Source organism: Herpailurus yagouaroundi, unplaced genomic scaffold (assembly GCF_014898765.1).
Source record: "Herpailurus yagouaroundi ecotype Mexico unplaced genomic scaffold, PumYag 139, whole genome shotgun sequence".
In the NCBI taxonomy this organism is placed as follows: Eukaryota; Metazoa; Chordata; class Mammalia; order Carnivora; family Felidae; genus Herpailurus; species Herpailurus yagouaroundi.
This window is the reverse complement of record NW_024412394.1, coordinates 22,826,356-22,848,964: the sequence shown is the minus strand read 5'-3', so window position 1 is coordinate 22,848,964 and position 22,609 is coordinate 22,826,356. Positions and strand designations below refer to the sequence as shown.

Here is a 22,609-nt window from a genome sequence, read left to right as displayed (position 1 = left end):
AGAAGATTAGGGAGAGGGGATATAGAGAACAATCCAAGGGAGAGGTTTATTTGTTGTTACAGCATCCTTCCTGAATACCAGCTGGCACAAACTCGTCAGAGGGGTGTTAACTGGAGAATGATTATTCTGGCCATTATCCTTATCCTCTATAAGGGATTCCAAGTTTAAAAAAAGCTCAAAGGAGCAATCAAATGCGAAAGTGTAATTAACTTTGTAAATCATATTATCTATCCATCTGACGAATGCAATTAATTTTAAAAGAATTCCTGAAACAACTGCATTATTTAATACAAACTCAAATTCCAAAGCCTGCTTATTACTGCTTATTCTAAAGCCGGGGTCCACAGTTCGATCTGAAGTTTGTACTCCCAGAAGTTCTGTTTACCAGAAGCCTCTTCTGCCCAACCTATGGCTCAAACCATACCCCAAAATAACATTTTGAAAAGCAACAATTTTTCTCAAGAATTTTATATTCAAATACAGAGAGAGCAGAAGGGATAAACACAGCAAAGCAGTACAATATTTATTTACCATCTCCAGCAGCAAAGCTTTGGAACCAGGAAACAACCCTTTTATACAAAGCAATCATCTTCCCACCCCCAACTGGTTATTGTTTACAAATACAAAGTACACAGAACATCTGCTTTATATGAGCAAACTTAAAAACATACATACAGATATACCCCATTCTGTAAAGTACTTTATTCATTTAAGAAGGCCAGTAACCACCAAACGTGTTAGGTAAGATTCTTCTTCCTGTATTGTCTTTTCAGTAAATTGCCAGTATCTATACTTATGAAAATCCCTCCTGGGAAGAATGACATTGATTCTCCTTCAGCACAGGACCACAAACAAACAAAAAAACAACTTTGGAACTCGGGAATTTTAAAATATCTCTGAAGCTGCAAAGGGGGAGTTATAGCTTTAACCCTGAGTGCCACTGCTATATCTCTGGCACAGAAAGAAAAAGGATGAATTATGAAAAGAGAAAAGGTGACAAAGTGGCAACAAAAGAAAAGAAACTCCAAACCAGAGAAAAAACAAACAGGAAGTTGACAAAATGTGTTCTGGGTGCTGCTGGAGATACCACTGGCACAAGGTTCACAGGTCTTTCTTCAATACAACACCTCCAAACTCCAATGAAGCAACATTTTTAGAAATATCTTCATTTCCCCCAAATCCACCCTCAAATTATCTATAAACCAACATACAGGGAGATTAGCCACATTTAGCTACACTAAGGACACAATGCCAATAGGAGATCATGAAGTATACAACTGTATACCCATAATGTAACATTCCACTTCAGTGTCATCATCCTGTTCATCTTCAAAGTTGTTCTCTACCGGTGCCTCAGTTCTTTCTCCACTACTTGAGCTGTCTATCCCTGGGGCTGGTGGTGCACTGACCAAAAACCCTCCTTTGGCTCAGTTCAGAGAAGAAAAAGAATTTTTCTAGATGTCCACAGGAGACTATGGTACAAAGCGAACTCCAGACAGACTTCTATAACCTTACAAATAACGGCTATACAAACTTGGTACTTTGAATAAGTAGGAACCAATACATTTTCATGGGTAATTTATCCTTTTTCTTCAGCTGCATCTCAAACTGTGCCCCATAAAGGCTGTTCCTTACAACTCTGAAACCAGATGTGATGTTCCACAGGCCTTTGTATGCACTGATTCATTTCAATGCCTGGCTCCTGATTCTCCGTTAGTCCAACTGGCTCTTCTCTAAGCATGTTCCAAACCCCAGCTCAAGTATTTACTAAGTAAGAAAAGCTTCCTTGATCCCTCTAGATGGCCCTCTCTTTTGTTCCAACCTCATCACAGACAATCCTCTAAACAGGACAATTACATTGTATTGGTATTTCCTTCTCTTAAAAGAATACACCATCTCTTATGAACTCCCAGTACCCCCAGACCTTCCTCAGTGCCTGCCTGCACATAGATATTGATAATGATGATAAAAGTTTGTTGCCAACATAGACACAAAGTGACAAAACAGCATCCATCAAAAACTGTATACACGTACCTACATATCCTAGCTCTTCATTCTACATTCTTTTATTTCTTATCATAAGCATTTCTTAGCTTGCACTTGAGAAAAGCAACTATTTTAAATATGCCTTTCAATGACTTAGTCCATTGATGGGTTTGCAATATAGCTTAATGGTTGAGCCTTAAAAAACTGTAAACAAGGGGAACATGATCTGATGACAAGAACTATTACATGCTATTAAATATACATCTTAAATGTACCTGTACTTATACCCAATACCATCCCACAGTTATATCTATGAACGTGTGTAGAAACAGCACAACTATGAAAGAAATCTATATTTGACTTTTGAGTTTTCAAAGTACTTCTGCGCATTACCTCATTTGAGAGTAGGAAAACTGAGGCTCAGAAAATAAATGACTTGCTAATACTCGGATCAAGGTCTTTGAATTTAAATACCATGTGTGTTGCACTATTCCACCTTCTTCCCTAGCCAATATCCTAAAGATGCCAGCAAAAAAAAAAATTTAAGTGTGTATCTGAAACAAAATGGATATAACAAACAAAAAAGGTAGGAAAAAAAACCATGACTAAAATGATCAGTGCTGAAAATGAATGGAATACATGAAACAAGCCAATGACCATGCATCAAGAACAATCTTAGTCCCACACAGTGAAATCTCAATGGGAAAACTAAGAAGTTAGGGTTTCTCGTCTGACACATGAAATGACCAGGAATTAGTTAATATAAGACATCAAATACTAAGGGATGAGAGTACAACCATAAACACAAAGTTTAGAGAAGAAAAAGATTAGTGTATGTCAAGTTAGCTCATCAGAAAAGTTAAGACTTTAGTAGAGCCTTGAAAAATACAGAGGCAGCCTAGTATAATGCTGAACTCAGACTTTGGAGGAAGAGTCTATATTCAAAGCTTGGTTTCACCAATTGAGCAAGGTGTTTAATGATGTTTCATTTCCTCATCTGCAAAATCAGAATGAATTTCTTCCTCAAGAACGCCTTGTAACTTCTAGCACACAGCCTAGTAAATGTAAGCTCTATAAATGAAAATTTTCTCCTCTGCTTGCTTCCCAGGTAGGAAGACAATAGTTAGACTCAAGGCTATCAAGGTGCTTTCAAGATCTCAAAATATATTTTTGCTAAATGTAAATAGGAGTTGTTGTAAGCCATTAGACAAAGACCAACATGCATGCAACTCTTGCTAAGAATCTAAATGAGGTTAATAAAAAACTGACTAGAACCAAGGCAGAAAGGAATGGGCTGCACACCTAACAGCTGGATATTTAATGTAATTAAATATGTTCAAAAAAATGTAACTGAAAATTTAAGACTATTTAGTGACTTGGAAAATGTTTCCCCCAATCGTCCACATCATTGTTGCCCCACGAATTAAAAGTGGTATAGATAAAAGGGACCACAAACATGATAGTTCTCATAGCACATTAGTGTTAAATGCACACTAAGTAGTGTAAAACAGCCATCACAGATAAAAGTGGGAGTTAACAAGAGGTCTAACTGTAGCCCTTCAAACTCAATGACGTGATAGAGCTACTCTTATGGGCAATGAAAGAAAACAGAAAACATAGATAGCTCATGGGAAAAAAACAGTATCAAAGTAGGTCTTGTAAGAAGACTACTAACAGAACTCATAATAACACCTGAAGCATTTAAGATCAAGGGAGAAATTTAAAATACCACTAGATATAAAGCATTTACTTTCACTTCTACCAAAGAATATAGTTAGGATTATTAGAAAACTCAATACAACTTGAGAGATCTCCCAAGTCCTAAAAGACAGTACAGACAACCTGAGAATTCTTGTTGAATTCTTGACAAGGCATCAGAAAATCCAAGAGACCATTTGAAATAGACAGTTATCTCAATAAAAAATGTAAAGCCCTTAAGACCTGGAGAAAGCTAGTTAACTTTAAGATACACTATATGTCAGCACTGTTCTATAACTCCATGGTAATGGGCTTAAAATTTTTTATGAGAGGATGCAATTAGCTATAAACCATATGTAATAATACATTTGTGTGAAAATTATAAAATGAGAAAATACTACTATTAAATGAGAAAGCATTTAAAACTGATGAAAGTTCAATAGCCAGAAAATAATAGTTCCAGAGACTGGACTGGCTACTTTTAAAAAAAAGGACATTAAAAAAGAAGACTAGAAAATCTCTTACAATAATGCTGAAGGCATTGTATTTAAGTATACAAAGCCACATCAAAATACTGGCTAGTAATTACTGGTAGAATAAAAAATATAATCTACATCAAAGAGATTAGGGGAAGATCAGACATCCTTCCAGAAAGATGTGTTACATAAGGGAGAAGAAAAGATCAAATAAAGAATGAAATAACCGATATGATAACATCAAAAGGACATGGTTGGACTGTGATCACTTCCAGATATATCCCACTGGAAGTAAACATAATTTCCAGTAATAACATAACTCAATGATACCGAACACGACTATAAGAAGTTTTCATTACTATAAAGTCAAGCAAACAAAAAAGACAAAAATATTACAAAAATATTGTCCCACTAATCAATAAGAAAAAAAAAGATTTAATAAAACAATATTTCATCATTCATACAGGACGGGAAATTTCATAAAAGAATTTCTTAATGGCTTACAAAACTCTTTATTTCTGGAAAAATAACTAAAAGATTTGCATTCAAAAGTGATCATCAGTTAAATAACTTCCACCTGTATATTTTAAGTGAAAAATGGAAGGATGGGTTTGTGTATCCACAAATGAAAACTATACGGAATGGACCTGGCGAACTGAATGGCATGCATAAGATGTACACAGATATCACAATCCATTATTGGACTAGCCACTAACATTAAGAATGGCAAATTTCAAAAGACGAGGAAACATAAGCAGTGCAAGTCTGGGGCAAGATATGCCTCACGTTAAAGAAAAAAAAAGTTTTCAATTATTGCAACCTTTATAAACTATTCCTACAAAGACCTAATCCATGATTTCTAACCTTCATCAGAATCCCACTAAATTACATCCTCAAGAATAGTGAATGTGGCAGTTAAGTCTACTTATCCATGTCATTTAACTCTGTATCCAATTTTATAGCTAGAAGGGATTCTGGATTGTGTCTATTCCAACCTCCTTGTTTTTAGTACCTGAGGTTATCCTGGATGTACTGGACCCTTAAGGACATTATCAATCAGGTCACTTAGGTATCATTCAGTAAATTATTAGTATAGTACTAATGTAACATACTAAATTGTATCCAAGTATCCTGAAAGACTTTATGCTCCCCTCAAAATGTCATTTTGAGGGCTATGTAAATAAATGGAATTATTAAGAAGCTGCCACACAGTAAGAAAAAAAAAAGTTTAAATACAATTACATTGATAAGGAAGTTGTCACACCGTCTGAAAACAAAGGATAAAGTATCAGGAAATCTGCTTTTCCTAAAGTCCTTGTTTCTTCTTACCAAGCAAACACCTCCACTTATCAAATATAAGTTGTGTTACCATGGCTTAGAACAAGGTTAGATACACAAATGACTCAATCAGAAAACCTAGAACCTGCAGAAAGAAAACAAAGCTGCCTTAATGCCCAGGAAACTGAGCCAATCATTAATAACTAAAAAGAACTACCATAACATTATTTAAATAAGGGGGAAGGGCATACTCCATAACCTTCTGAAATGGATCAACAGTGCTATAAAGAAAACAAATGAACATTCAGAAGGAGAGTACATTTAGATAGTGCAATTGTACAGATGATGAATAAACTACAAGACTCCAAACAAAAAAAACAAATAACTGTACAGAACTCATATAAATACCACCAGCAACATATGCAAGACACCAAAATGTTAAGTTTTAAGCAGGGTGAAATTTAAAAAGGCACTTCATATAACAATGGAAACTGTTTCTCTGTACACAGTAACTGCAAGAAATCATATTGTCTTCACATATATTTTATGTCTAGTTGAGAAAAAACATTTTGAAGAAAAAGGATCATTAGACACATCCCTTCTGAGAATACCAAATCATTAAATTTGCAATTATCCCAAAGCTTCCCGAAAACCTAGAGATATTTAAACAGGTTCACCTAATGGAGAATTTTTGTGGCAGGCTCTGCCCATGGCAGGCACAGCAAGAAAACTTACTATCTAATTGTGAGTTCCATATGCTTTTGGGGTTGTCTCCCTACAACAAGTCCCCATTTTTAGTTTTGTAACACCAGTATCATTCAAGTATGCCAGAGAAAGATTTTTAAGTAACAAGTTAAGAATACTGTTTCTTCTGCAGTCAAGAGACTGATCTATAGCTAAAAGCTGTTCCCATTTACTGCATTCTGACAATCCCCACTCAACTGCCAAATCCAAATCCCTTTCAGAAGTTACCCAGTCAACAATTCGGGGATTTCTTTTCACTTTTAGGAAAATTCTCTGGAGATGCTTGAGTCTATCAACTGGAGAGTACTGAGCAACATAAATAACACGAGAACAGCAATGCTGTTTTATAAAATATTTGAGGAGCTATACAACGTAAATAGAGCTAACACGAGTGAACTGTACACTTAAAAATGGTTAAGATGGTAAATTTTATGTTGTCTTGTCTCTAACCACAATTAAAAACAAAAATTTTAAAAGGAGGCCTGTGTTAAGTGGAAGTGCCAAAGCAGTTTCAGAGAATCCCATCTTCACGTATCATTTTTTGATTCGGATTCTGGAAAGTAAGAGTACCTCAAAAATCATCAAATTTGTAACCCACTATCTGATTCAGGGGAGGAAAGGGGAGAAATGGACAAGTGGGAGATTAAAGTAGCCTTAGCTAACTCGGAACTATGTGTAGCCATATAGAACAGTTCCAAGGTCTCTCTCTCCACTGAATTCACCTGTGACTAGTCCTTTCAAAAAAGAAGCTATATAGTGCCATGTCAAGGGCACATGAGACCATTTAACTGATGTGATACATATCAAACTATAAAAATCTTTATGATTTCTTAGGCCCTTGTGTCTTTCAAGGTAAATGTTAAGTCTAGATATGACCAAATGTGCAAGATCATCTCCTCTATCAAGTCTGTTAAACTTAATCTACAAATGGGACCAATATAGTACTCTGAAATTATCTGACAAAATAAAATAACTTCTAAGTAGGGATTTATGAGTCTTCAACCTCTGTTGCGTCTTCAACAATCAGACAGAGGAAGAAAAGTAGTAAAAAGGGTACTGAATATAGTTACAATGGAGGGGGAATGAGCTTCAACTATTAAAAAGTGGGGCACTAGGGAAAATGTAAATCACCACTGTGCAAGAACTACGGCAGAAATAGAAACCACATGAACCCTAAAACAGTTATATTCCACTAACAGTAGATCCAAAATATTTTGACCAAGCAGATGAAAAAATGCAGATGTTTTACAAACTAAGAAGATACAAAATGTTAAGTCTGTTGATAAAAAAAAATTTTGGGGGGCTGTCAAGCAAATAATACTAGGTGATGGACTCTGACCCCTCAAACTTGACACTTCTTCCATTTTTGAAGTCATACTGCGAAAACGAGGATCTAAGGACTGGTATACTGCACAGCCACTGCCTTGAGATTAAAAAGATACTGTGGAATATACAATTGAGGTATCTGCTGCCAGTTCCAGAATTGTGAAGAACTATTAATGGAACCAACTTGGAGCAAAAAGAGAAGTCGTCTCTCATGATTAAGAGTCTGACTAGAATAAGGGACCAATAAACCAAGAACATGTTACTGAAGTCTTGATTCCAGACTAATTTTAAGAAATCATTACTGGATGTTATCGTTTAAACAGATATCCAGAAACAGAACTGCATGAGATGTTCTCTTTACTACATCCATAGTTATACTCTAACACTTAAGGATTCTCAACATCATCTATTTGATGGCATCCCTCTTCATTACAGTAAGAGGACCAGATTGTCAGGCATGTTTGGAATTCTCCTATAAGAGTTCAGATTTGCATGCCTGGATTGTAGAACATCCTTTATTTCCAGGACACTAATGCACATTTCCTTTTTGTGTTTAGAGTGATGAATTATCAAGCTCAAAAAGTTTAACTGTTTAGAAGGTAGGTTTGTTTAAGAAGGTCATCTTGGTGAAAGGCCTAGAATATCCTGAGAGAACACCATGATGGGTCTCACAGCTTGTTTACATGTGAGAGCTTGACAGGTCAAAGACTTAGGCCATGACGATAACAAAGAATTCTCTCACATGTAGCTTTGAGTGGTAATGACACTGTAGCCATCAGTCTCGATACGGACAGTTACTGTGAAAATTTTTAGAGATGTTACAAGAAGGAAAGTCTTTTTCCAGCTGGTGTCCACAGTAGACCTGTAACATCTAGCCATCCTACTGGAAGCAAACTGGATTTGGCAAAATTTGATTTGTATTCCAGTTCTTGACAGAGTTGCACGGTTGATGCTGAAGTCTCAGAGAGCTTGAGAGTAGTATGGACTCTTGAAGAGTCATATTGTCCTGACATAAACAGAGCACAACAGATTTGTCATTTTGCGAAGATCTGACAAGGTGAAGCCCGAACAAGGAAGCACTGATGACATAAAAATGAAGGATTTGCCTCTGGCATTAGTAAACAGAGACCTAGTAGCAGGTTATTTCCAGGCCCCAGATCTGCTAGTCCTCAGTTTACCAGTAAGATTTTCCTGAGGAACAAATCATTTATATTTTTTTAAGCACAAGAGGATTCAGATTCCTGAGTACCCTCCTCTGAACTTACTTTGGAGCAGATATAATGGGTAAACGTTTGTCCAACCCTACTCAGATGGAAGTCTCTACTGTCACTTGGCCAATAAAACATAAGTCTCTATTTCAAAAGTCTAGAATTACATGTTAGCTGTGATAATTCCAGACATGCATTTATTTTCTGAGGTGACCTCCTACCTATAGATCCTGTTTGAGTGGGGAGGAACAAGTAAAATAGTTAGGATCTTGGATGACTACACTGCTGAATGCAAACAGGTTATTAATTCTTGTACCCATGGCGTTCTGGAGATTCTCCCTTTTTTCTATATCTATAGGGGTGGTTTCGAGGTTTGTACCAATCTCCTTTGGAATATCCTCTATTGTGATAATGTGCTTTCTGATCATGACTATAAAAGTATCGATGTTGGTTATAGTATTTGTTGTGGTCTCTATAATCATTTTCTTTTATACTGTTTTCTTCTGCAACAACAGCATTTACATCTTGTCCAAAGAGAGAAGTACCATCAAAGGGTAAGTGTGAGATCTTCTCCTGGGTTTTCTTAGTGAGAGATGTAAGTCGGAGCCAGGCTTGTCTTCTGTAGTCTATTGCCATGGCCATAACTCTGACTACAGAATCCATTATGTCCCTAGTAGTACAAAGCTGCCAAAGGCCAGCATCCATACCATCCGATATTATACATCTTGCTTTTCCACGATCAAACTCTGGGTCATGAACCAGATCCTCCATGTCTTCCCAGAGTTTACGCTGATATTGAGTCATATAGGCCATGTAACTAGCAGCTCGGGCTGCAATGGAAGCAGCATGGTAGAATCTACAACCCATGACCTCCATTTCTTTTGAGGTAGAATCTAGAGGAGATGTTGTGCTTCCTCTTTTGCTGTGCTCTAGTGCTTCTACAATAGGGCCCTCGGCTGGTGGATTTGGTTGGAAAGGAGAGGTATCCTTGGCCACAGGATATACTCTGTGCCCCATGAAGGAAGAAGGATGGCAATCAGCAGGGTCTTTAAAAACCTCAGTGGTGGCAATTCTCAGAAGAGGATGCAATGGAGGAACCAAACGTTTCTTAGAGGTCACATAATCAGGTTTCCCTTCACATGATTCTGCTTCAGATTGTAATGTTACTCTCTTTATAACACCTCTTTGTTCCATTCTTTTCAAAAGACCTGTGAAACTAGACTGACTGGGATCAGTTGGCTGCCCTTTGTCATCAGCTGAGGGGGACTTGCAGTCAGCTTCTTCATCAACCGTAGATAAATTTTCATCCTTGGAGGTGGAGATGTCCCACGGAACTGAGGAGTTCTCACTTGGCCTAGAATGATGGAATCTAAAACAGCTCCTAGACTGCAGATCACGTATCACTCGTGACATCTCAGCCACCTGTGTCTGAAGATAAAGGATGGCATCTTGTCCATGCTGTGAAGCTGAAGAAGACTCTACAGGTAAATCCTCCTTGACCTCTGAAGAGGCCAAAGATTCTTGGGGGACCAGAACTGGAGATGAAGGCAGAGTCTGATAATTTTGTGATGGTTTAAGTGTCTCTGTCTCAGAAATCTTAATATCTGAATTATTTTGATCATTTTTCTGGTTCTCCAATGGGTTCTCAACAGAAGAAGGTTGAGAAACTATCCTTTGTGGACTGCTGGTGCAACTCCCAGAGGAGGAGCTGCTGTCTCCAATGGGAAGAGGAACACTGCAGCTAGAGCACATTTCTGGGCGATGATTCTCAGAGGATGGCACCTTAGACTCAGGCATTCTCTGGGTTATCCACATGAACAAGAAAACCAAGGAAGAAAAAAAAATGCTTTTAATATGTTAACTTTCAAGTGCAGAGATGCATGACCAGTAAGTAGAACTCAATTTTTTAAATTATTATAACAACAATGAAAGATGCAATCCACTACAGGTCTGCAAGGGGATCATAGAAGTCAAAGCCACAAGCTTCACTACCCCCAAAACCCAATACCAACTACTGGCAATAATCTGGCACTCTATTAAAAAAGAGAGTAAAAACAAGCCCAGTTCAATTGGTGCCATCTTAGCCTACTGCTGAGTCTTCTGCTAGGACAAGAAGAGGTGGTGAGATTACTGGTGATTAACAATCTTTTTTTTAAAAATCCCATCCAATGTATGTAAGTCAACAAGCAGAAGTTTATAATAGTATAGAGAACTTGGAAAAAGTTCCACTGAAAATCACACACACAAAAATATTTCTCAAAGTCCCCACTGAAGAGTCACTTTTAAGTCCTTTAAAGATTCTTGTTCCCTTTCCATGAATAACATAAATGAATAATGATAAAACTTGCCAGTTGCATAGTCCTACTTTAGGGTTTGTAGTTTCCAAGGAGCTTACATAGTATGTATCTGTCACTTCATTTTGTCCTCACAACAACCCTGTGAGGTAGGTATTATTATCTGACAAAGAAATTAAGATTAAAGGCTACTTAATTTATCCAGAGTCACAAAATTACTAAGGAGTAAAGCTCAGGCTAAAACCTAGGCATACTGATTCCAAGTCCAAGTCTCAATCCCTTGTAATATAAAGCAAGAAGTATTCCGGCCAGGAGTCTCCAACCCATCAATCCATCAAGACAATAGCCCATTAAAAGAAACTTGGGCTAAGACAAAAGAAAGACAAGGTTGCTACAAAGGGCTCAGCTAGTTTGGTTCTCAGAGTAAGGGAAGTATTAGTTTAAGGGTCAAACCCACAACCAATAAATCACAGGTAAGAGAAAAAAAAAAAAAAACCTAAATATGTGAGGAATAGAGAAGGTTAAAAGGAATGACAACTGAAGTACTATACCACCTATAACCCTTCCCCACATTCCATTTTCTAAAGGATCTTCACACATCCTCTCTTCCAAGATAAAACAAATTTTCTGTGGCCACATGGTTCTGGAAGAAAAGGATCCAGTTATACATGGCACCTAAGGAGAGATACGAAAGCAGAAGGGCACAAGGAGCCAAAACACTTGCAGTTTTTATTCCATTTCTCTTTTATCAGATACCATCTTCAAGTCTTAGAACTTTGCTGTATCATGTTATCTTTTCACATTCTCACTGAAAGTAAAAAACAAAACTGGAAGTAGGAGATGTTCTGGGCAAAGGACTCAATGGATACCTTCTATGGCTCATTCTATAGAAATGGGCCATTCACTAAAGTACTACAGCTCCTAAACACAGCCATCATTGACTTGATAATTGTCTTAGACAAGGCCTCTTAAATGACTAAAGTGAAAGAAATGCAAATCAAATATAATGTACTTACATCACTATGGGAGGTGCTAGGCTCTTCATCATCACTGCTGATCAGATCAATGTATTCCAGAACAGGTCTTAATGGTCCTTCCTATGAAAGAATCAAGCAAATTAACAAGTCATGTAGTTATTCAAACTAAACCAGTCACTTAAAACAATCACTTTTCTTGTTGGGACTGGCAAGAATTCCTCTAAAGAGGCGGCCTATGGGCGCCAGAAAATAATTAGAACACACACAGAAAAATATTCAGAGTACATGAGTAAGAAATGATATTGGGGCACCTGGGTGGCTCAGTTGGTAAAGTGTCCGACTTCGGCTCAGGTCATTATCTCACACTTCATGAGTTCAGGCCCCACATCAGGATGCTAAGAGTAGCTTGGGCCCTGCTTCAGATCCTCTGTGCACCCCCAGCCTAGCCCCTCCCCCGCTCGTTATCTCTCTCAAAAATAAAAAATAAACATTAAAAAAAACTAATGACAAGATCTAAAAGGAAGAGTTTAAACCTTGGTAGAATATTAAGACAATGTTATTCTTCGGGGAAGGATTATTAATAATAAAGGAATTAGTGCTATAAGGACACAGATATGATTCAATGTTTTTTAGAATGGGATGAGTATTAATTACCTGTTAGATAACCACACTCAAAAATATGTGGTTCTCTGACTAACAGCTTGGCTTTATTTCCCACTCCTATAGTCAAACATCAAACCTGATTCTTCTCCATCCTGTTTCCAACCATACTAACTGCATCATATATCAGGCCTTGAATACTAGGCCTAAAAGCCTAGATTTCATTCCATAGGCAAGAGGGAATCAATAAATACTAAGATAAGGAAAACATGAGTACTGTGCTTTAAAATTAATCATGTAGATGAGTATGGAGAGTGGGAAATGCAGGGTAATTAATCAGTCAAATAATGCAAAAAAAAAAACAGCAGCAAAGAGAATAGTGTTGTAGTATATATACAAGACAATACATGGGTATTAAAAAAGAAAAAAAAGATTGGCTATAAAAAACAAAATTCCAACAATAAAAAGGAATGAAAGAAGTCCCCAAGGTTTCAAGCTTGAACAACCAGCTGGATATATCTGGAATTCAGAAACAGGAAGCCGACACTCTTTTGAACATAATGGGTTGATGTACCAGTGGCACACAAAGTTAACTGGCAGAAGCCAGAAATGCAGGGCTGAAACCTGGATGTACAAACATAGCTAGAAATGCAGATTTGGGAGGGGTTCCTCTAGAAGACTAAATTGAACTATGATATTGCTAACAAAGAAAACAATGAGGAAAAAGAAGAAATTTAATGAGGCTCTTGAGGAAATGCTGGAATTTTAGGACTCAAGAAGAGCTAAGCAGGTAATCAAAGACTGAAGATGAATCAGGAATGGATAAATTCAAAAACACTAGAGAATCCTCAAAAAGTTGTCAATGCAAAATGTAGTCAAAAACATGGACAACCAAAAAAACTGCCATTGAAATTGGCAACAAGATTTTTAAATGCCTGAAAACAACTTTCAAGAAAGTAGCAAGCATATAAAAGCCAGGCTCTAAAATATTAAGTAGAACATGAGGCAATAGAGGCGCCTGGCTGGTCAGTCAATGCAGCATGCGACTCTTATCTTGGGGTTGTAAGTTTGAGCCCCACGTTGGTTGTAGAGATTACCTAAAAATAAAAAAAATAAAATAAATAAAAAGAGGCAGTAAGGCCATGAGTAAAGAATATTATTTTTTAAATTCTAATATGTTGAGAATCAGAGAAAGGAACACAGGAAGAGAATATAGCTGAGGGAAAGATTTCTTAGGATGCAGAAAGCTGACTGTTGGCAAGCCAAAGTGATCTTATTCAGTGGATAAACTAACAGAGAAAGACTAGAGTCAGGACACAGAAGCTAAGATCTTTAAATATCCTCTTCCTTAGAAGAGACATTCCGTCTCAAAGATAACTTGTTTCTCCCTTAGGCTACAACTTCTCCTCAAGCAGAAAATTGCTATCCTTGCAGACAGGTTTTATCTAGGCACTACGATAAAACCAGAGACCAGAACTTCAGGACAGGGATCATGTAATAAGTAATTAAGATTTTTGCCTGAGCTGTAAAAATGGAAGTTTAAAAAAATGTTTTTTATTTTTTTTAAATGTTTACTTTTGAGAAAGAGTGAGTGAGCGAGCATGAGCAGTGAAGGGGCAGACAGAGAGGGAGACACAGAAGCCAAAGCAGGCTCCAGGGTCTAAGCTGTCAGCACAAGCCCGACACGGGGCTCGAACTCCCGAACCATGAGATCATGACCTGAGATAAAGTCAGACGCTTAACCAACTAAGCCACCCAGGTACCCTAAAGATGGGAAGTTTAGAAAAGAGGATATTCTCCAATTATGGTCAACAGAGAAGATTCACCTACCTTTAGACTACAATCTACCACTGTTATTGTCAATGTTATACATTCAACTCAAGGAAGCAGAAGAAATAAAAATATGCTAGCTTCTCCTGTTCTAACACCTTAACTTTGGGCTCTTCAAGAAATGTGCATTAGAAATTGTTATTACATGTCCATAGCAACAGCCCACCAAGAAAGTCTCCAGGTTACCAGAAATACACAGAGGGAGGGGCAGAGAGAGCTTCCATAAACAGAGAAAAAAGAGACGAAAGAAGGTAACAGAGTACAAAGCAAAAAGTAGAAGAGGAACCCTCCCCCCCGCCCCAAAACCCAGGATAAAGAAAATGGTCACAGATGGGATTTAAAAACAGCTGCAGAAATAGCAGAAAATAGCAGGAGCAGGAAATGATGAAAGAAGACTATTACAAATTTACTGCTAGGGTGAACCATTAGACTGATATGCAACCAACTATTCCTGAACTAGCGAAAAATGACAACTTCATATGATTCACACTAATTAAAAGAGTAAAAACAATCTGGGTAGGAAATCCAAAAATGAGAAAAACCAAGAGTCATTTAGAATATTTATTGATTCACTCAGCAAATGGTAGATGACGATGACGTATTTGAGACCACCAAAAAAAGCAGAGGCTGAGTTAAAAAATAAGAGAAGTGGGGCGCGTGGGTGGCGCAGTCGGTTAAGCGTCCGACTTCAGCCAGGTCACGATCTCGCGGTCCGTGATTTCGAGCCCCGCGTCGGGCTCTGGGCTGATGGCTCAGAGCCTGGAGGCTGTTTCTGATTCTGTGTCTCCCTCTCTCTCTGCCCCTCCCCCGTTCATGCTGTCTCTCTCTGTCCCAAAAATAAATAAATGTTGAAAAAAAAATTAAAAAAAAAATAAGAGAAGTATCCCCAAGGAAAATATTACTTATATGCACACACTCTAAACTTCAGTTATGGATACGGAAAAAATGCCACCATAACGAACTTAAAGAATCAAAACATTTTAGTATTCCATTAATTTTACTACTCATCAATAACATTTGTCTTTGAGCCCTATACAGGAACTGTACTAAACTTTTCATGTAAATGATTCCATTTAATCCCCAATTACTTTATAAGGTGAAACAGTGAATTATTATTATTATTCCATTTAACAAATGAGAAAACTAAGTGAGGTACACCTGATTCTCTAAATATATAACCGGCTGTGTGGTCACTATAATTCTGAGGTTAAGTTCAAAGTATATACACTACATTTTTTTATTTTTTATTTTTAAGTAATCACTACATCCAACGTGAGGCTTGAACTCACAACCCTGAGATCAAGAGTCACATGCTCTACTGACTGAGCCAGCCAGGTGACTCTACATGCTTTTTTAAATCAATCCCTTATTACCTAAGTTTTTAAGAGACTTTGTCTTCCTTCAAAAAGAGAAAAAAAGACTTCTTGCTATTGCCCTCAAATCTGAATAACTCATAACACTAACCAAAAAATAAGTTATTAATTCCTCATAAGAATGTGTATTATGTCAAGAAACATTTCTTAAAATGTTTACAGTGACTGCCTATGTTCTTAACAAGTATAAATGCATGTTGTCCTCCAATTAAAGGCATTTTATTTGAATTTGCTCAATTCATCAACTAGTAAACCATCATTCTCATCATCCCTTTTGTACCAATAACAAAATCAAAGGATTCTACTCCCGAAGGCCGCACAATTAGGGCCAGGAGCACAGGCACAAACAAAACAGTTTAGTAACACAGCTGAATTAATATTAATATTCTAAGTAAAAAAAAAAAAAAAAAAAAAAATTAATGACACAAAAAGCTTTCATTCCTGTTACTAGAAAAATGATTATCATACAAAACCAAACACCAATTACCTACAACAGTTGACCCTTGAAGAACATGAGGGTTTGGGCTATGACCTTCCCTTCCATTACGGAATTGAAAATCTACATACAGCATTTGACTTCCCAAAACATAACTACTAGAAGCCTACTGTTGACTGGAAACCTTACCAATAACATAAACAGTTGGTTAACATGTATTTTGTATGATGTTATTATATACTGTATTCTTACAATAAAGCCAAAAATATTACAAGAATCATAAAGAAAATACATTTATAGTACTGTAAAAAAACTACATACAAGTGGATCCACGCAGTTCAAACCCACTGTTCAAGGGTCAACTGTAAATGGAAAATAATGTCAATACACTAAGATATGGACTGTAAGAAATGTAGTTTACCCAAGTCTAAAAGAATATGGATTTGAATACCGGTGCAAAACTCTAATCTAAAATTTTAATAATGCATGTGTTTTTTCAATAGATTTCCAGTTACAGGATCAGGGATATAGTTTACTTATGCAATCCTGCCCAGTTCAAAAATTCCAAGTGGTTCCCAACTGCCACTTTTAGTCCACAATTCAAAATCTACACTATCTGGCCCACCCTTTTCTTTTTCACTTTAAAAATTTTTATCCTCCAAAACTACACAGCATCTTCCCTGCTTTCCCATTTTGATGCCTTTCCTTATTTCTTTTCAAAATGCTCTTTTAAATACAAATACTAAATGTTACCTAGGCCAAAAAGGCTTCCTTTATTTTTTTATATAGCACCGGGTACTTTTTATAAAATAACTACTTTCTACAACCATTTACACAGTTCTCATAACCTATATTATCTTCCACATTGAAATATGGGCACTTACAGGTAGGACCTATTTTCAGTTAATCTTTTGTAGTTCTAGAGTACTTACTTCATGACTTTGCATATCATGAGCTCCAACATTATTTTTATTTACTGAGCTAATTATAGGTGCAAGACACCCAGTCAAGATACCTTCACATTTGTGCCCATGACTCTTACCTACTGCAGTTTAAGTATTATCACTTGACCTATGTGCTTCAGAAGCTACTGATGAAATTATACCTTGATTTCCTTCACTATTTCCAAATGTTCAATGATTCCACATTATACCAATAATTGTGACTTAAACCTAAATCTCATGTGCTATTACCAAGATTATAATAGGTTGCCTTTGTGTCACAAGTAGCACTGTGAAAAATCATGTCATCAGCTCTTGGCTAAAACCATTTTCTGGGAGTAAATTAACTAAAATATACAAAGTTTCAAAGAAAGACAGAAAGATGGTGGCTGAATAAGGGATCAGAAAAATATTCTCAGTTTTCAAAAGCTTGTGTTAACACCATTTCACTTTTACGAAAAGACCTACATTGGTATCAGTTTTCACTAACTGAAGTAAATCTGAAGATTTTCTCTTATACAAAAAACAAACAAACAAAAAAGGATGAAAAACAGAAATACTGTACAGCATTTGTTTGGCAGAAAACCATTACAGAGGCGGTGTGCACCCCAAGCAGCGAGAGTACCACTGCCAAGCTGCTTCCCTGTGAACTAAACTCAGCATTTCACAGCTTTGGATTATGTCTGTAAACATCTGTACTTTATCTCAATTTATTTTGGACATCCATTAGCAAGATGTGTTTTAAGGTATCAGAAAAGCCAAAAAGAGGTTATTTTTGGGGTCTGGAAATGCTGAAAATTTTTCCATATAAGTAAATGGTAACTGCTTCTTTGCTTTAGACCCTCTTAGCTTATAAAGTTTTCATAGGTTTCAAATGTTTCTACTTGACAATAACTGGGAGTGGTGGAGATACACCTGTATTATTAAACTAAACAGAAAATGAGAGCAATATCCTTAAATAAAAAGTTTTTGCTATGGCAACATTCTGTTTGAGATCACCCAGGTATTGGCTTTGCAAAAATCAAACAGTACACTTATAAACCGTGCAGTTCTCTGTACATATATTTCAACGTAATTTAAATGAAAGGGATTTATTATCCTTATTATTTCTTTCCTTCAGCACACTGTTTGGTTTCAGGCTCTATATTTTGCAAACCACTGAAAGACTGCTGTGCCACCATGTGATCAAAGACTGGAAAATTAGATTAATGAGCGTGAATTAAGAAATACAAGCCAGAGTAAATCAAGAAGCAACATTATAATGCCATTTTTGTACCTGAAGAAATCTTAAGCAGAGAACAATTTGTTATCTTTACTGGATGAGCATCACCTAAAGGAGTCAAGGATAAGACTAGTTTACAGAGAGAAGTAGAAGGCTCTATCTCAATTTATTTTAAAATAGAATTGTTAGGGGTGCCTGGGTGGCGCAGTCGGTTAAGCATCCGACTTCAGCCAGGTCACGATCTCGCGGTCCGGGAGTTCAAGCCCCGCGTCGGGCTCTGGGCTGATGGCTCAGAGCCTGGAGCCTGTTTCCGATTCTGTGTCTCCCTCTCTCTCTGCCCCTCCCCCGTTCATGCTCTGTCTCTCTCTGTCCCAAAAATAAATAAACGTTGAAAAAAAAAATAAAATAAAATAGAATTGTTATCATTAATTATCATTTAAGTGTTATCACTAAAAATGTAGAAGCAATGTTTTTCATAGATCTCTTCTAAAACTGTAATTGTGCTTAATACATATAATTCACTTCTCCATTTGGAACTATCAGAACTTTGAACCTGTATTTGCCAACAGGGATAAATACAAGGTGTTGTATCAAGGTGCACACACAATACATTATATTTTTTAATTTTTTAAAATGTTTATTTAGTTTGAGAGAGAGAGAGAGAGAGAGAGAGAGAGAGAGAGAGAGAGAATGAACAGAGGAGGGAAAGGGAGAGAGGGAGACAAAGAATCTGAAGCAGGCTCCAGGGTCCTTGCTGTCAGCACAGAGCCCGACGTGGGGCTTGAACTCACAAGCCATGAGATCATGACTTCAGCCGGAGTTGGATGCGCAATCAACTGAGCCACCCAGGCGCCCCTGCACTATATATTTTTTATTCTTGATGCAAAGATGTAAGATATTCTCTACATTTAAAATTAAAAGAATATTTTTAAAAAGTTTTTTTTTTTAATGTTTTATTTGTGAGTGAGTGAGCACTTGCAGGGGTGGGGCAGAGAGAGAGGGAGACACAGAATTTGAAGAAGGCTCCAGGCTCTGAGCTGTCAGCACAGAGCTTGACATGGGGCTTGAACCCATGAACCGTGAGATCATGACCTCAGCTGAAGTCGGATACTTAACCATTAAACAACCCAGGGGCCCCTAAAATTAAAACAATATTTCAAAAATAAAGAGTATTTTAAACTTCAGCTTAATACATTATTATGCTTAAGTTACATACATGCTGTACTATAATTTTTTATTCCACAAGTACCAAAAAGTTTTTCAAATCTTATTTTTATAAATTCCATCTGTGATTCTCAACCCAACACCCATAGTTTATAAAGAAGTATATCATTCTTTCATATACACAAATATCAAGATGAATATTCTCCAAATGCCAATATTCAGGAACAACCTGAAATATTTGTCCTAAGAAGCCATAGAATCCTGTTACCAACATACTTCAGTCCACTGTTAGGGCACCTGGGTGGCTCAGCTGGTTGAGCATCCAACTTTTGATTTCGGTTCAGGTCATGATCTCAAAATTCATGAGATCGAGTCCTGCTATAAGCACAGAGCCTGCTTAGCATTCTCTCTCTGCCCCTTTCCCTGCTCCCATGCTCTCTCTCAAAATAACTAAACAAACACTTAAAAAAAAAAAAAGAAAGGGGCGCCTGGGTGGCACAGTCGGTTAAGCGTCCGACTTCAGCCAGGTGACGATCTCGCACTCCGTGAGTTCGAGCCCCGCGTCAGGCTCTGGGCTGATGGCTCGGAGCCTGGAGCCTGTTTCCGATTTTGTGTCTCCCTCTCTCTCTGCCCCTCCCCCGTTCATGCTCTGTCTCTCTCTGTCCCAAAAATAATAAACGTTAAAAAAAAAAAAAAAAGAAAAAGTACATCTGAAACTAATTTAACACTATGTTAACCACACTAGAATTAAAATAAAAGGACAAAGGGCACCTGGGTGGCTCAGGTGGTTAAACATCTGACTCTTGATTTTGGCTCAGGTCATGATTCCACAGTTTGTTAGATCAAGCCCCACACCAGGCTCTGTGCTGATAGGGTGGAGCCTGCTTGGGATTCTCTTTCTCTCTCTCTGCCCCTCACCCTGTTGCATGCTAACCTGCACTCTCTCTCTCACTCTGAAAATAAATAAAAGGAAAAAGTCCCACATGCACTAGCAATGGTGAAGACAGCCAAAAAAATGATCTCGTGAAAGACTCCTCAATAAACCAATTAAAGACAATACAAAAATGGTTTCACCACAATGGCTCTAATGTTGGGGTATGTAGAGGATATCATTTAATAACCAGCTTTACAAACTGTCCCAAACCAACAAACATAAAAACACTACAATCTATTAAGAAAAACTATACACGTTTCACAGCAAACCTCAAATAACTACAGTATTCAGAAAATGGTTTAGAGTAGAAGTATTCTCTAACTAACTATGATACCACTCTAAGCTGAGTCTTTGCAATTCTTTACAGTTTGGGGTGAAAATCATCTCCAAATACGTCATAACCCCCACTCTGCCTAAACCAAGGCTTTACAAACTGTGGTTCAGAGATTCATATGTCCTTTCATCTTTCCAAAAGGAAGACTCCTAGGTCCCACCTACAAATTCTGAGTCAGTGGGTATGGAAGGGTGAGGCCCCGCAATCCGCACATTTACGCTTGGTAATGCTTAAAGACCACTGACCCGAAGGGACGAAATTCTGAAAAACATGTGTGTTCCTGGTGATGCAGGGATCTCCATATGAACATCAACTCCTGCACTATGCTGTAACAAACACCACGATCTCACAGGTCAGGGAAGTCTTCAAGCTAGTCGCCTTCATGTTATGCAGCTACATAACGCTCAGATTTTGAGTTCTTGCAAGCCTTCTTGTTCTCTACCTCCTTCCTCATCATCACCTGTCCTCTCTCCCTCGCCTGCATCGTCATCTGTTACAGGACAACCTTGTCCCTCTTGGAAACACGCCTAGACTAAGCATTAAAACAGCGCTAAGTAAACGCACGAGAAGCGTGATGGAGTGAGCACCACGGACTTTCGGCAGTCTTTGTGACGGCTACCGCAGCTGCTCAGAGGCCTCTTGGGGTAAATTTCCTAATCCTACGCCACGCTCCCCGGTGTCTAGTACCCATCGGACGTTCATACACAGTTGCTCAATGAGGAGTGGACAGGTGCAGTACAATCACATAATGGCTTACCACGCGCAGTCTTGGAACTCTAGGAAAAACCCGAATGTCGTTGCTACTTACACTAACAAACTGAATGTCATCTTCATTTTCATCCGTTGTTGACTCAGATGCCTCGGGCCCAGCTGGAGGGACAGATTCTATTATCTATAAAAATAAGCCAAAACACGCTTATCTATACAGCCACGTACTTGGTGGAAGAGACTTTCCCAAAAGGAACGAAAAAGAAAGAGCTTTTTAAAACAACGAGCTCTTGAGGAAACCTAACAGCACAACTGCATGCAAATCCGACTAAGAACAGAACTCCATGGAGTCGCGTTCTGCCTCTGCAGACGCGGAGCCATGGGGAGCGGACGCCGAAAACGACTCCCCAGCCCCTGCGAATTCCCCTATCTGCTCGAGGAGGAGGGATGCGCGCTCACCGCCGAAGGGCGATCCTGTCTCAAAATGTCGCTCTCGCGGGCAGAGCGGCGACAACAGGGAGCACCGGGGCCGGCGTAGGGGACCGGGGGCGGCCGGGCGGCCATTGTTACCGCTGGGTCGTCGTTCGGACCCGCACCAGGCCCGAACGCTGGGCTCGGCCCGAGACGCCGAGGCTTTCGCCCCGCGGGCGCACAGCAGGCCGCACACTCAACAAAACACAAAGCCCTTTCGCGGCGCGGCTGAGAACGCCGCGGCCCGACGCTCCACCACTCACCTCCGACCCCGGGTCTCCCATTTCTCCGACGGCCTAACTGACAGCACCACCGCTGCTGCGGTCCCCGCCGCCACCGCCGCCGTCGCAGCTGTCCCAGCCGCCACCGCCGCCACGACTTCCCTTCCCGCCCAGCACCGCTTCGCGCCGCCGTGACCCGCCCCTGCGTGAGCGCCGACGCCGCCGACGCCACCGACGCCGCGGGCGGAAAGAGGTGCGAAACCGCTTCAAAAGGAGGAGCGGCCGGCTCTGGCCCGCTAGCCCCCGGAGTCTCTTTCGCACCGTCCCGGCCTGCCTTCTCCGCGCCGCGCAGGAACCTGGGAGTTGTAGTTCTAGTGCCGCCCGAGAC

At 38.7% G+C, this 22,609-nt stretch overlaps 1 protein-coding gene across 3 annotated transcripts in view; it reads right to left on the bottom strand.

Moving 5' to 3' along the window:
• Positions 1-22,398, bottom strand: part of ZNF451 (zinc finger protein 451) — an 88,932-nt gene extending 66,534 nt beyond the window's left edge. The window contains exons 1-4 of one of the 3 annotated variants that reach the window (XM_040473840.1): positions 22,264-22,398; positions 21,630-21,713; positions 12,027-12,107; positions 496-10,516 (exon numbers count right to left, since the gene is read on the bottom strand). In XM_040473840.1, coding sequence (XP_040329774.1) covers positions 9,020-10,516; positions 12,027-12,107; positions 21,630-21,713; positions 22,264-22,284 — 1,683 coding nt within the window. In that variant the 5' untranslated portion in view covers positions 22,285-22,398 and the 3' untranslated portion in view covers positions 496-9,019. The other 2 variants (XM_040473838.1, XM_040473839.1) reach the window with 2 other exon arrangements.
• Positions 22,399-22,609: the final 211 nt, after the last annotated feature.